This window comes from Hipposideros armiger, unplaced genomic scaffold, assembly GCF_001890085.2.
Source record: "Hipposideros armiger isolate ML-2016 unplaced genomic scaffold, ASM189008v1 scaffold_277, whole genome shotgun sequence".
NCBI lineage: Eukaryota > Metazoa > Chordata > Mammalia > Chiroptera > Hipposideridae > Hipposideros > Hipposideros armiger.
Genome location: NW_017731627.1, coordinates 2,298,524 through 2,311,729, shown reverse-complemented (window position 1 = coordinate 2,311,729; position 13,206 = coordinate 2,298,524). Strand labels below are relative to the sequence as shown.

Sequence of the window (13,206 nt, the reverse complement as noted above, 5' to 3'; positions counted from 1 at the left end):
ACAGTGGAAAACAACCAGACAGATGGAATGTGGAAGGAGAGACCATCTCTGGTTAGAAGATTCCAGAAGTTCTTCAAAGAGATGCTCTGTGAAGGATGAGTGGAATTTTGACTAGCGAAGATCTCAAGAACAGGATAGTCCAGCCAGAAGAGACAGGAGTAAAGCATGGAGTTAGACAACTGTAGACTGAATTTGGGAATACAAATAATGAAGTTTGGATGGGAAGCTGAGGGGCTCTCCAGGGGCGGAGGGAGAATTCCCTTCTCATGGTGCTATTCCTGCCTCCCCGTCTCAGATTGAGCATTTGTATGGCCTGACTGTGTTTGAGAACTATCTCTATGCCACCAATTCGGACAATGCCAACGCCCAGCAGAAGACAAGTGTGATCCGCGTGAATCGCTTCAACAGCACCGACTACCAGGTTGTCACCCGTGTGGACAAGGGTGGCGCCCTCCACATCTACCACCAGCGGCGTCAGCCTCGAGGTGAGCAGGGCTCCACAGCCCACTCCAGGGACCCTCTAGAAGAAACCCGATTCTCGTATCATGACTGCTTCTCCTAACCATCCACCCTAGACTACATCCCCTGGCTCCTAAGCTCCCCGCCAGCCCCTTTCTGCCCCTCAGCCTCCAGATCCCACCCCCAGGGAGCCTCTTCCCTCCTCCTGCTAAGTTCATAGAGTTCCCCTCCTAGTCCCTTGACTAGCCTAGAGGAGAAGAACTTCGCCATGGGTAACTGAGTGACTCTTACCTGACCTGAGTCATCCCCCACTTGAGTCTGAAGGCTAGGTTGTGGTGGGTCCAAGGGGTCTCAGTCCTGTGGCTTCTAAATCCTCAAGTGGAGCAATAGGCACAAAGAACACAGCAGGGGGGATTGTGGGAAGACTTTAGGAAGCCTTTGCAAGCCCTAGGCATGGGGTTCTCTCAGGGGTCCTGACCAGCTCTCCAACCTGTTCTTAGTGAGAAGCCACGCCTGTGAGAATGACCAGTATGGGAAGCCGGGTGGCTGCTCCGACATCTGCCTGCTGGCCAACAGCCACAAGGCACGGACCTGCCGCTGCCGCTCTGGCTTCAGCCTGGGCAGTGATGGGAAGTCATGCAAGAGTGAGTAACACAGCAGGGTGTGCATGCCTGCTGGGATGGGTGGGAAGGTGTCCTTATTTGCCTCCCCACGGCCCAGCCACTTTTGTCAGATGCAGAGAGATAAAGGAACTTATCCAAAGTTTCACAACTAGTAAGGGGCAGAGGCAGAACTTGAACCCACACCCGAAAACAGGGCTTTTCCCACTATCCCACTCAAGCTCCACGGAAGACTATACTAGCCCATTCATTCATACCTTCATTCATTTCTTCACTCAGCAAGTAAGTATGCGCATATACTATGTGTCTGGCACAGTCCTGGCAATGAGAATTCAGCAGTGAACAGAAAAACGTCATCTCTGGCCTCCAGGTGCTTATGTCTGGCAGGGGAGACAGACAAACAAATATAACTTCAGGTGGTGGTAGGTGTTAGGAAGAAAATAAATGGAGCTCCAACTTCAATAGACTGGTCAGGGAAGGCTTCTTTCTCTTCAGAGATGCAATTTGAGCCGAGCTCTCTGTGAAGTGAGGAGGTGAATCATGTAACTACTTGAAGGAAGGGCATTCCTGGCTGAGGGAATCAACATTGCCAAGGCTCTGAGGCCAATGTGAACTTGGCAACTTTTAGGCAGAGAAGTGACATTATTTGATTCACATGTGTAAAAAGATCACCCCGGCTGCTGGGTGGAGGACAGACAGCAGGGAAGTGGCAGGAGGCTATTTCGGTAGTGTAGGAAGAAGTGATGTAGCTTAGATTAGGATGGTAACAGAGGAAGCGGTGAAAAGTGTCAACATATTTTGAAGGCGTTCCTTTTGGGCCACTAATTTCATTGCTGAGCAGTGCACTTAACTGAAAACGTGCAACTTGTTACACGTGCCCCATTTTTCATCCCTAGAGGACAGGTTAAAACCCCTAGGGCATTGTCCCCTGATCCTTACATGTTTATGTGTCTGTCCATGTGACCCTGCAGTGACCCTGCTGCCCCCAGGTTCCTAGACCCAGTATAGCTGGGGCATTGCAGCCACTTGAGCCATGGCCCCCGAGGCTGGATGGCAGCCGTGTGTGTGTATGTGTGTACATGCGTATGTGTGTGTCTGACTGCGCCCCTGTTTGTGCCTGCCGTAGAGCCAGAACATGAGCTGTTCCTCGTGTATGGCAAGGGCCGGCCAGGCATCATCCGGGGCATGGATATGGGGGCCAAGGTCCCAGACGAGCATATGATTCCCATTGAGAACCTCATGAACCCCCGGGCCCTGGACTTCCACGCTGAGACCGGCTTCATCTACTTTGCTGACACCACCAGCTACCTCATTGGCCGCCAGAAGATCGATGGCACTGAGCGAGAGACCATCTTGAAGGACGGTAAGGGCCCTGGAAGTGGGAGGCGTATGGAATGGACCCCCAAGGGACATGGCCCACTGGGATGGGAAGCGATTTGGGGCCTAGGTATCTCTTTTCCGGTGCCCTCTCAGCATGGAGAGTCCTCTGCTGACTGGCTGACTGGGCTGGTTGGCATGGAGATGAGGGGATGACAGATTGACCCTTGTGTGACCCCCTTCTTGGCTGAGCCGACAAGAAACAGGAGGATGGATGGATTAAGCAGCGTGGGCTGTCCTTGCCAGCCCTTGGGAAAACTCAGGGTCTCTCGGCCATTGGCTCTGAGCCTTGGAGCTGTAAGCAGCACACAGCCTGGGAGAGGCCTGAGGCCTTGAATCGGAGCAGGCACATCGACACCCATGTGCACATGCAGGGTCTGTGCCACTAGACGCCACGGCCGCCAAAAGCTGCATGCTTACATGTTTTGTGAATTGAATCCAGCCTTCCCCTCTGAGCTGCTCAGGCAGGTCTACAGTACATTGTCTTCTGAATATCCAACTGTGTGGATGGATATGAGACTCTGAGCTAAGCTCTGTCCTTTCCCCATCAGTGTTAGGAATTGCCAAACCTGCACTCGGGCCCCCAGGGTAGGGTGCCCTAACCGATCAATCTAGCTGACGCCAGTTACCACCCTTTGCCCTGCTCCCCACCCCCCACCATGAGTCAGAGAACCTCAACAGTCAGCAATCATAAGACTTGGGGGAAATCAAAAGTAACTCCTCATCAGGAAAAGATTGGGGTTCCCTGTACCAGGGGAACTGCTATTTAAAGGACATTGGAGATGAAGCCTTTAGCTAAGTGAAAAATCACTTCCTAATTTATTCATTTTGTTAGCTCAGGGTTTTTAGGCCAGGGACATGGCATCACACTTGTGCCCAGAGCACATTGCTTCAGCTGTCCACCCCAGCTCAGGCCCAGACATGCCCTATCATGAGAGCCTGTATCCGCCACGTAGGTGTGCTGGCTGCCATGTGCAGTTTTGAGAGGCTCTGTGCGTCAACACAGATAGGGCAACACAAATGATCTTCCAACTCCTTCCATCTTCCCATCCCAATCCCATCCACCCTCTTGGACACAAGAGACTCCCTCCCCTCCCTGCTAGCCAGGTTGCCGAAAGACACACGCATTCTAAGGGTCAGAGGGCAATTTTGAGCTTCTTCTGCACTCCCCAAAGGCATCCACAATGTGGAGGGTGTGGCTGTGGACTGGATGGGGGACAATTTGTACTGGACGGATGATGGACCCAAGAAGACCATCAGCGTTGCCAGGCTGGAGAAAGCTGCTCAGACCCGCAAGACCTTAATAGAGGGCAAAATGACACACCCCAGGGCCATTGTGGTGGATCCACTCAATGGGTGAGTCCTCCCAGGGCCTTGGGGTAGGTGGACCGGGCACCCTATGGGTCTCAGAAGTGGGGGATGAGACAGAGTGTGAACAGGGCACAGCAGCCTAGGTGGGATGCATAGGCAAGAATGGGAGGCTGAAAGGGGAGAAGGTGTCCCTGTATTCAGGGCAATGGGAGTGATGCCTTAAACACATACATAGAAATCTGATTCTGCCACTCCCAGCTCAGAGCCCTCCTCCGGCTTCCTTGCCCTTAGAGTGAGACCCATATTCCTCAACATGCCTGGGGTCTTACGGGGTCTGCCTGCAGCTTACTTGACCTCATCTACACCTTACTTTCTGCCCTTGGAAGTTCTGTCCCCACTGCCCCCTTTCTGTGCCTCAAACAGATACCCTAACTCTCCCTGCCTCAGGGCTTCTGCTCTTGGGAGTTATTCTGCCGGGAACTCCTTGATATTTGGAGCAGATCTAGCTCCTTCTCTACATTCATATCTCAGCTCAAATGCCACCCCCTCAGAGAGGCCTTCCCCACCTGCTGCCTGATCACTCTCCACGCTGTCACCTGCTTTGTGTCCTTCCTGGCTTTTATCACTCTCTGTGTGAGACCTTCTTGGTTGACTTGTTTCTTGTCTGTCTCCCTGGGTGGGACTTGAGCTCCAGGAGAGCAGGGCCCTTGGTTGCCTTGGTCTTCCCTGGGTTCCCCAGTGCCAGACTGTGCCCAGCTTGCAGTAGGCACTCATCAAATATTTGTTGAATGGAGGAATAAATGAGTGAAATGTGTGGGCCAGGGTTGAGCAGGGCAGGAAGACCCCTGTGAAGGTCTCTGGGGTAACATACATAGATAAGGATAACAGAGAGGCTGTTGATGGCAGGGGTGGCCCGTGTGCTAACCAGTCACTGCCCACAGGTGGATGTACTGGACAGACTGGGAGGAAGACCCTAAGGACAGTCGGCGAGGGCGGCTGGAAAGGGCCTGGATGGATGGCTCACACCGAGACATCTTTGTCACCTCCAAGACAGTGCTGTGGCCCAATGGGCTAAGCCTGGACATCCCAGCTGGCCGCCTCTACTGGGTGGATGCCTTCTATGACCGCATCGAGACCATACTGCTCAATGGCACAGACCGGAAGGTGGGCAAGTGTGCACCTGTGTGCGTGCGTTCGTGTGTGCATTGCTAGACCATGTCTGCGTGTGGATGAGGCTCTGTGTGTGTGAATGTGTGGGCATCTGTGTGTGTCCAGGCCCGTCGGCTTCCTGTGTGTTTACCTCTGTCCCCATGGATGTATATGTCTTTGTGCTTGTGTGTCTTATGTGTCGTGTTGTTTGAGGTTTGCCTCTAATAGAGTGTATCTGTGACTGCTCGTGTTGTCTGCAGGCTTGACCATAGCTTGTAATTCCCAGCACACATCATAAGGTGCAGCCCTCTGTGCCTTTGCCCATGCAGTTCTTTCTGCCTCCGCCCAGACCCTCATCACCTGGCACAACGCTCAGGGGCCACCTCCTCTAATGTTATCTCTCGTCCCCTCTTCCACCCTGGATTACGGTGTGTGCCCTCCATGAGACAATGAGCAGCTCCAGGGCAGGAACCATGACTTTTTCATTTCTTAGTGCGTACCACAAGTTGACCTTTAATAAATCCTGGCAAATGTTTGTTGGATGAAGAAATGAATGGATGAATTCTGGCTGTCTGCTCAGTACTGTGTGTGTTATGTGTGTGCATGTGCATACTGGAGGGATATGAACAAATATGAATCGGCCCAAGAGAAGACAGTGGAAAAATCTCACCATCAGCCTCCTGCTGGGTTCAGGATCTGGCATCTCACTCTGCAAAACTATCACCTTCAGGGGCTCCCATGCTAATGGAGGAAATAAGACCCAGACCTAGGACATGGATAAATGAGGGTATGAAACAGTGACCCCTCTGGGCCTTCCTCAGGCCCCCCCCATTTGTCTCTAACTCCTTAGTAACCTCCCTTCCATTCCTAGATTGTGTATGAGGGTCCTGAGCTGAATCATGCCTTTGGCCTGTGTCACCATGGCAACTACCTTTTCTGGACTGAGTACCGGAGTGGCAGTGTTTACCGTTTGGAACGGGGCACAGGGGGTGCACCTCCCACCGTGACCCTTCTGCGTAGCGAGAGGCCCCCCATCTTTGAGATCCGCATGTATGATGCCCAGCAGCAGCAAGGTACCCCCTGGGGCTGGGGCTGGGGCTGGTGACGGGGTGGGACCTAAATGGGGGTCGAGACTCCCCAGGGGGTGAAGGCATTGCCCAGGGCTCCTAGGCTCTGACTTTTGAGACTCTCAGAAAGGGAGGCTCCCCAACCCAATTTGACTCTGTATTCCCTATCTCCCTGCCTGCCCCTACCTGCATCACCTTCTCTTCAACATGCTCGTGATCCTCTCAATGTTTCCTCCCTTTCTGTCTCCTCACTTGAATGCACCTCCTCCCCTATCTTCTCCCCTCCCCTCCATCTCCTGTCTTCCCGCTCCTCCCCTGACCCCTGCCTGCCATCCTCCTTCACAGTGGGTACCAACAAATGCCGGGTGAACAACGGTGGCTGCAGCAGCCTGTGCCTGGCCACCCCTGGGAGCCGCCAGTGTGCCTGCGCCGAGGACCAGGTGTTGGACAGAGACGGTGTCACTTGCTTGGGTACGAGGGTCCAGCTGGGGTGGGAGGTGGGGAAGCAGACCCCAATAGGAGGAGACCACAAGGTCCAATCAGAGATGAAGGAGGCAAAGCGAGCCCTGTGGGGGCAACGGGAGGTGAGAGGTGGGACGAGAGCAGGCTCTGGGGGCCAGAAGGGGGTTGGTTAGGGAGGACTGAGGGATGGGAAGGGGTTAAGAAGGCACAGAGCTTAGGGGGTGAGTGATGAGCAAGGAAGCTATGGAAAGAAGAAAATATTCTTCATTTACATTTATTTCTCCATTATTAAAGTCATATAACAATAGTTCTAAGTATTGGAAATTAGACAAGAGGGAAAAGGCCCAAATCCCACTATATTACTAGCATGGTGCTAAATTGAACACCAACATTTTTTTGTTAGATGGGTTATATGATTGGTTTTTACATAGCTGTAATCATACTGTATATAAAATATCTTCTGCCCTTTTGAGCTCATGTGTCATAGCATTTTCTGTTATTCTTGCATTATTTTAAATAGCCTCATTTTTTAAAATGAAAGTAAGTCATGCTCATTGTAAAAATAAATAAATAAACATTGGAGAAAAATATAAGGAGAAAGTGCAAGTCACCCCAAATTTCCCCACCCATAGATACCACTGTTACCATTTGGAGGGGGCACCCTCCCAAACATTTCTCTACGCATTTATTTTTACTTAAATGGAATCGTGCTGCACATACTGTTCTGCTTTTATCACTTGACAGTATGTCGTGAATACATAAGCAGAATTTTTAATGTATTTAATTTAGTAAATATATTTATTTACTAAATATATTTCATTTAGTAAATGTTCCATAATTCATTCAACCATTTCTCTACTGTTGGATGTTTAGGTTACTTCCAGTTTTTTGTTGTGATCACAGCCAATATTTATTGAGCATAGACTATGTACTAGACACCGTTATAAGCACTTCCCATGCAGTAACTTATTTACTCCTTAAAATACTCCTATAGGGAAGGTATTTTTTATTATCCTGAATTTACAGGTGAAGAAACTGAGGCCCAAAGTTAGAGGGGGAAGCCTGACCCAGACCCTGATTCTTAATCACCCATTCTGCTATTTCTCACACCTTCATGCCTTCCCATATTCAGGGTGGCTTCCTAATGATAGAATCCTGGAAATGAAAATGGGAGCATGGGGCCTTGGTGGACAGCTCAGAGTGAGGTGGGGCAATGGCATTGGTGGAAAGGGGAGCTGAGTAGCTAGGGTAATGGGAGGATCATCTACATGGACATTGAAATCACCAAGAATTAAAGCAGGAGTGATTTTTGAGAAAGTGACATTGAGCCAGGCGTGGAAAACCTTTAAGGATGGCAGGGAGTAGCCTGGGGGCCCGTAGAAGTAGGGCTTGGGATGGTCTGATAACATGAAAGTCAATGCAGATTTTTCAGAGAGGAGTAGTGAGAAGCAAGGCAGACACACAGCAACCTCCAGGCCCAGTCGTTGTGGGCTGTGGGAGAGAAAATAGCCACCCGTGGGGCCCATTGGAAGGTTCAGGGAGTAGAGTGGAGATGAGAGATGGGTCAGAAAGGGGATGCACAGACCTGTAGGGTTCAGGGACAGAGGCCGATGTGGGAGTCTTGGGTTTCTCGAGGTTACCAACGCAAACACAAAGTATGCCGTGATTTTACTGCTAATAGCCCACGGCAGAAGAGGGTGGTGAGGTGTGAGTGCTGGGGGACAGGAGCACGGAGCCAGCAGAGTTCTGGGGCCTGTTTTCACTCCTGCTGGTGGAGATGATGCATCTGTGAAAGAAGAAATCCAGGGACCAGGGCAGGACCTTGAGGGTCACAGAGACGCTTTCCAAGAGGCAGTTTGTGGAGATGGCAAGGAAGGGGTGAGGAACGGTCTCGGTGGGCTCAAAAGTACGGGCGGCCTTGCGCTCTCTTGAGAGCTGGTTATTCTCAGGCCACACTAAAGTACGGGACATATTAGTGTAAACATCACCCTTGTGGCTTGAGATAAAGTTACAGTTTCCATCCAGATACTTTGTTCATGAAGAAGTATGCACTTGGAAAACTTACTCTGTGGTATTATTTTTAAATAATAAAACAAGCAAACAGAGCACCTGTCCCTTGACCTGAGTCTGACTTTCCTCCTCACACCCCTGTGGTGCCCACAGCAAACCCATCCTACGTGCCCCCACCCCAGTGCCAGCCAGGAGAGTTTGCCTGTGCCAACAGCCGCTGCATCCAGGAGCGATGGAAGTGTGACGGAGACAACGACTGTCTAGACAACAGTGACGAGGCCCCGGCCCTCTGCCGTGAGTCATGCAGTCCTCTGTTGGGTGGCAGGCCTGCAGGGCAGCTGGTGTAGCTCTCGGCCTGCTCGGTGACCCCTGACCTGTTTTCTCCCAGATCAGCACACTTGCCCCTCTGACCGCTTCAAGTGTGAGAACAACCGCTGCATCCCCAACCGCTGGCTCTGTGATGGCGACAACGACTGTGGCAACAGTGAAGATGAGTCCAATGCCACGTGTTCAGGTGTAGAATGGGGGGCGGGACGGAACACACTGGACACCCCTCAATCGGGGAGGCAGGGTAGTGGGGAGCCAGGCTTGGTAAGACAGAGGGGCCTCAGGGGAAAGAAAAAAGTGTGGGGCCTTGCGGCAGAGAAGTTGGAGCCCCAAGCAGGAGGGCGGTGCCTTCCCCTTCCCCTGAAGGACAGGGTTAGCTGGCAGGACTGAGCCTGTAGGGGACAGAGCACAGCTCTAGACAGGAGATACTAGTGAGGCAGGGTAGGTCTTCTCCTTGGAGGACACCAGGGACCCCTTAAGAGATGAGGTGATGCAGCCAGTGTGAGACCACATAGGTTTTGAACTTCTCTAAGAAGAAATGGCTTTGACATCCTCAGGAAGGCTTCCTGATAGGCAGTGCATAATAGGAAAGAAAAGGAAATAAGGGAGAGAGACAGGACTGTGAGCACTCACACCCATCCCTGTCCCCAGCTCGCACCTGCCCACCCAATCAGTTCTCCTGTGCCAGTGGCCGCTGCATCCCCATCTCCTGGACATGCGATCTGGACGATGATTGTGGGGACCGCTCTGATGAGTCAGCCTCGTGTGGTAAGAGGGACAAGCGGGAAAAGCCCAGCTGGCACGGACGGGGGAGGCCAACTATGAGAACATGCCCTGGGGCAGGGGCGCTGCACAGACTCTACAACTTAGTAACCTGGGTGGCCTTGAGCAAGTTACTTAATCTCAGTGGCCTCTCTAGGTTTCATCTGCAAAGTGGGGATAATAAGAGCACTCACATCACAGCTTGATGTGGAGGTTCAGTGAGATCATGCATGAAAAACGCTCAGCACAGGGCTTATATTTGGTAACGAGTAGCTTTTTAAAAAGGGTGCTCAGAGGGGTAGGGATGAATGGGCAGAGTTCCAGGCTGAGACATCACTTCTTAGTCTTCTCTCCCCTGTCTGGCTGGGCTATGGGCTGCTGATTACAGGAGGGACCCTGTGCCCACCTGCTAGGTGCTATGATACTGTGTAACCTTGAGGGCCCTACTCAGCTATGCTTTCTCCCTGACAGCCTATCCCACCTGCTTCCCCCTGACTCAGTTTACCTGCAACAATGGCAGATGTATCAACATCAACTGGCGATGTGACAATGGTAAGAGCGTGCCTCCCTTCACCTGCCCTGATTTCCAGGAAAGCTGGAAGCTACAGCCAGGCCCCGGGTGGGAGACCAATGGGTTTTAGAATCAAGCTAGGGCCTCCCTCCAATTCACTTATGCCCCACTGGGTTGGCTGGGAGAAATGGGGACACACCAGAAATGCCATAGGGGAACCAAAATGGACTGAGGGGGACCCTGCCCATCGCCTATCTGTGCCATCCCTCCCCAGGCAGAGCTTGAGCTGTCCATCCTTTGGCACGGGTTCTGGGCAGGGGAGAGAGAAGCAAGAAGGGCCGGGGAGGGGTGGGGCAGAGCAAGCAGTGCCCGACTCCCTTCTCCCTGCAAACCCCATCTCCTGGGGCACCCTCCAGGCTCAGGAGCTCACCTGGTGGTCAGCCACGGACCAGGTGATATCAGCCCTGAGCTACGGGGGCCAGTGGATCGTCATGTGTGTGCCATCTCAGGGCTCTGGTTGTGTCTGTGTGGTGTTGTGACATGTGGTACCAGTGGCTCCAGCCCTGGCTAACGTGTGAGAGGGTGAACTGGATCAGCGCCATGTTGCCCCTCGTCTTTGCCATGTCTCCTGTGCCAATGGTTGCCCTGGCGGTTTCTGTGTTTCAGAGAAGGATTGTGGGGACGGCTCTGACGAAAAGACCTGTCCTGAGCCTGCCGGTCAGTGCATAGAAGCACATGCACCATCACCCCCAGAGCCCCAGCTGGCCTCAGGCCACCTCTCAGGACCCCCAGGCTGCTCCCCTCCCAGAGCTCCTAGGATGTGAAAGAAAAGCGAAAGGGAGGAGAGAGGGCGAGAGAGAGGGAGAGGCGATAGAAGGAGAAAGCAAACAGTGGAAGGGAAAGAAGCAGAGAAGGCAGAGGGAACCTCTCAGAGGCGATGAAACGACAGCACAGTGGGGACAAGAAGACCAAGACCAAGCGGGAAGAGAGAGTTAGAGAAGCAAGTCCAGTTGAGAAAGAGGCAGGAACACAGCCCAAGGGGGAGAGCCCAAGCCCAGTCTTCCCCAGCATCCTGGAAGTGTAGAGGGAAGTCTGCTAGTCCCCACCCACGAGGCCTGGAAAGCAGGACATCCATCCAGTCTCCCTCAGATGCCTTCCAGAAGTGGCTCCTGACCCTTCCCAGCTGTAGGCAGTGCCCCTTGTGAGCCAGGTGCCCAGCACATGGGGCCCAGCAATGCCCATGCTCAGGCTGGGGCCTGATTAAGTCATTCGCTTCCCAGCAGAGAGGCCTCACCTGCATTCCACCTATCTCTTTCCCTCCAAAACCAGAGAGATCGCTGCCTTTCCCCAAAAACAACAGACCCCTGTTCCCACACCCTGCCCAAATGGGAAAGGAATATATCCTTTGTCCCCCTCCGTCCCAGCCTTCTGCGTCCCAGCCTTCTGCGACTCAGGGAAGGGCCCTCCTGGAGCCCACCCCGCCTCCCCTCCCCCGATGTGGGCCATGGTGCATGCTGCAGTCTATGCAGTTTCTGTGTCTTTTCTGTTTGTTTTTTTCTCAGTGGGGGGTTGGGGTGGGCCAAGGGTGGGAACGGGGAGGTGGGAGTGGGGGCCCCAAGCTGGGGTCACAGCGACGGTTGCTTGCTGACCCCCCCCCTTGCCTCTCCCCTTCTTGCCTCCCTCCAGACAATGACTGTGGGGACAACAGTGATGAAGCTGGCTGCAGCCACTCTTGCTCTAGCACCCAGTTCAAGTGCAACAGCGGGCGCTGCATCCCTGAGCACTGGACCTGTGATGGGGACAATGACTGCGGAGACTATAGTGATGAGACTCATGCCAACTGTACCAACCAGGGTAGGCACCTGGGGCCAGCAGGGCGGGAATGAAACTGCTCACATGCCAGTCACTCGGCCATCCACCCATCCATCCATCCTCCCCACTGCATGTCATTGCCATCTAGGAACCAGAGATAACCCAGACATGACTCTTATCCTGCAGGAGCTTTCAGTCCTGTGGGAGAGGGGGGTTGCCGACGACTCATTGTCACACACTGTTAAGATTGCAGGCTTTGCAGTTGGGTGGCCTTAGGTTTGAGCTCCAGCTCTGCAACTTATTATCTGGGTGGCCTTGACCAAGTTACTTAATCTTGGTGGCTTCTGTGCATTTCATCTGCAAAGTTGGGATGATAATAATAGCACCAAGAGCACAGCGTTGATGTGGGGGTTCAGTGAGATCATGCACGAAAAGCACTCAGCACGTGGCTTGTGTTTGGGAGCTGGTAGCTTGGAAAGGGGGTGCTCAGAGGGGTAGGGGTGAGTGAGTGCAGTGGGGACAAAGGAGAAAGGGGTTGCCTCTGTGACGGTCCTGGTGCCAAGGCTTCCAGGAGGCAGTGGGACCTGAGTTCACCGGAAGGCACAGACCCTCTCAAGGGATGTTGGTTTCTCAGCTCTGGCCGATTGTTACCATGGAAGAATGCAGACCCAGGGTTGCCCTCGTTTCAAGAGAAGCCAGAAATGCAGATTTTTATGTAAAATCTATCCATTTTAAAATACTGACATGGGCCGGCCGAGTGTCGCGATGGTTAAGAGCTGGCTTGGGATGCCAGGGGGCCCCGGTTCGGATCCCACATATGAGGGCCAGTGACACTGCCCTCCACAGCTAAGATGTTGAACAACAGCTCAACCTGGAGCTGGGCTGCCGTGAGTCGCCGGCGACGGCGTAGGCTGCAGCCCTTGTGGCAGTGGGTTGCCATGGGCTACCGTGTGTAGCCAGCAGCCAGCATGAGCGGCCAGCAGCCGCAGTGAATGGCCGTCCAGAAGCCGGCGACCGATCTGCCTCGCCCGGGAAGAGTGTAATGATGGTGCCAACTTGGGCCAGTGAAGCAACGTCCTCCACAACTAGACTGAAGAACAAAAAAACGACAGCAACTTGTCTGTTCCCCTTCCCCCAATTCCCCAGCACTGTTCCCATCTCCCCAATTCCCCAATAAAAATCTTAAAAAAAAAAATACTGACATATTAGTTTCCTAGAGATGTCACAACAAATTACCACAAACTGAGTGGCTTAAACAACAGAAATTTATTGCCTCGCAGTTCTGGAGGCTAGAATTCCAAGACCAAACTGTCGGTAGGGTTGGGTCCTTCTGAGAGCT

The 13,206-nt window shown here is 52.8% G+C and overlaps 1 protein-coding gene across 2 annotated transcripts in view; it reads left to right on the top strand.

The window, feature by feature from the left end:
• Positions 1–13,206, top strand: part of LRP1 (LDL receptor related protein 1) — an 86,819-nt gene that overhangs the window by 25,387 nt on the left and 48,226 nt on the right. Inside the window, exons 9-21 of one of the 2 annotated variants that reach the window (XM_019657573.1) lie at positions 296–485; positions 960–1,103; positions 2,206–2,442; positions 3,632–3,812; positions 4,709–4,931; positions 5,788–5,989; positions 6,329–6,454; positions 8,609–8,749; positions 8,844–8,969; positions 9,434–9,550; positions 10,016–10,096; positions 10,722–10,772; positions 11,742–11,909. In XM_019657573.1, coding sequence (XP_019513118.1) covers positions 296–485; positions 960–1,103; positions 2,206–2,442; positions 3,632–3,812; positions 4,709–4,931; positions 5,788–5,989; positions 6,329–6,454; positions 8,609–8,749; positions 8,844–8,969; positions 9,434–9,550; positions 10,016–10,096; positions 10,722–10,772; positions 11,742–11,909 — 1,987 coding nt within the window. The remainder of the gene's footprint in view (positions 1–295; positions 486–959; positions 1,104–2,205; positions 2,443–3,631; positions 3,813–4,708; positions 4,932–5,787; positions 5,990–6,328; positions 6,455–8,608; positions 8,750–8,843; positions 8,970–9,433; positions 9,551–10,015; positions 10,097–10,721; positions 10,773–11,741; positions 11,910–13,206) is intronic. The other variant, XM_019657574.1, reaches the window with a different exon arrangement.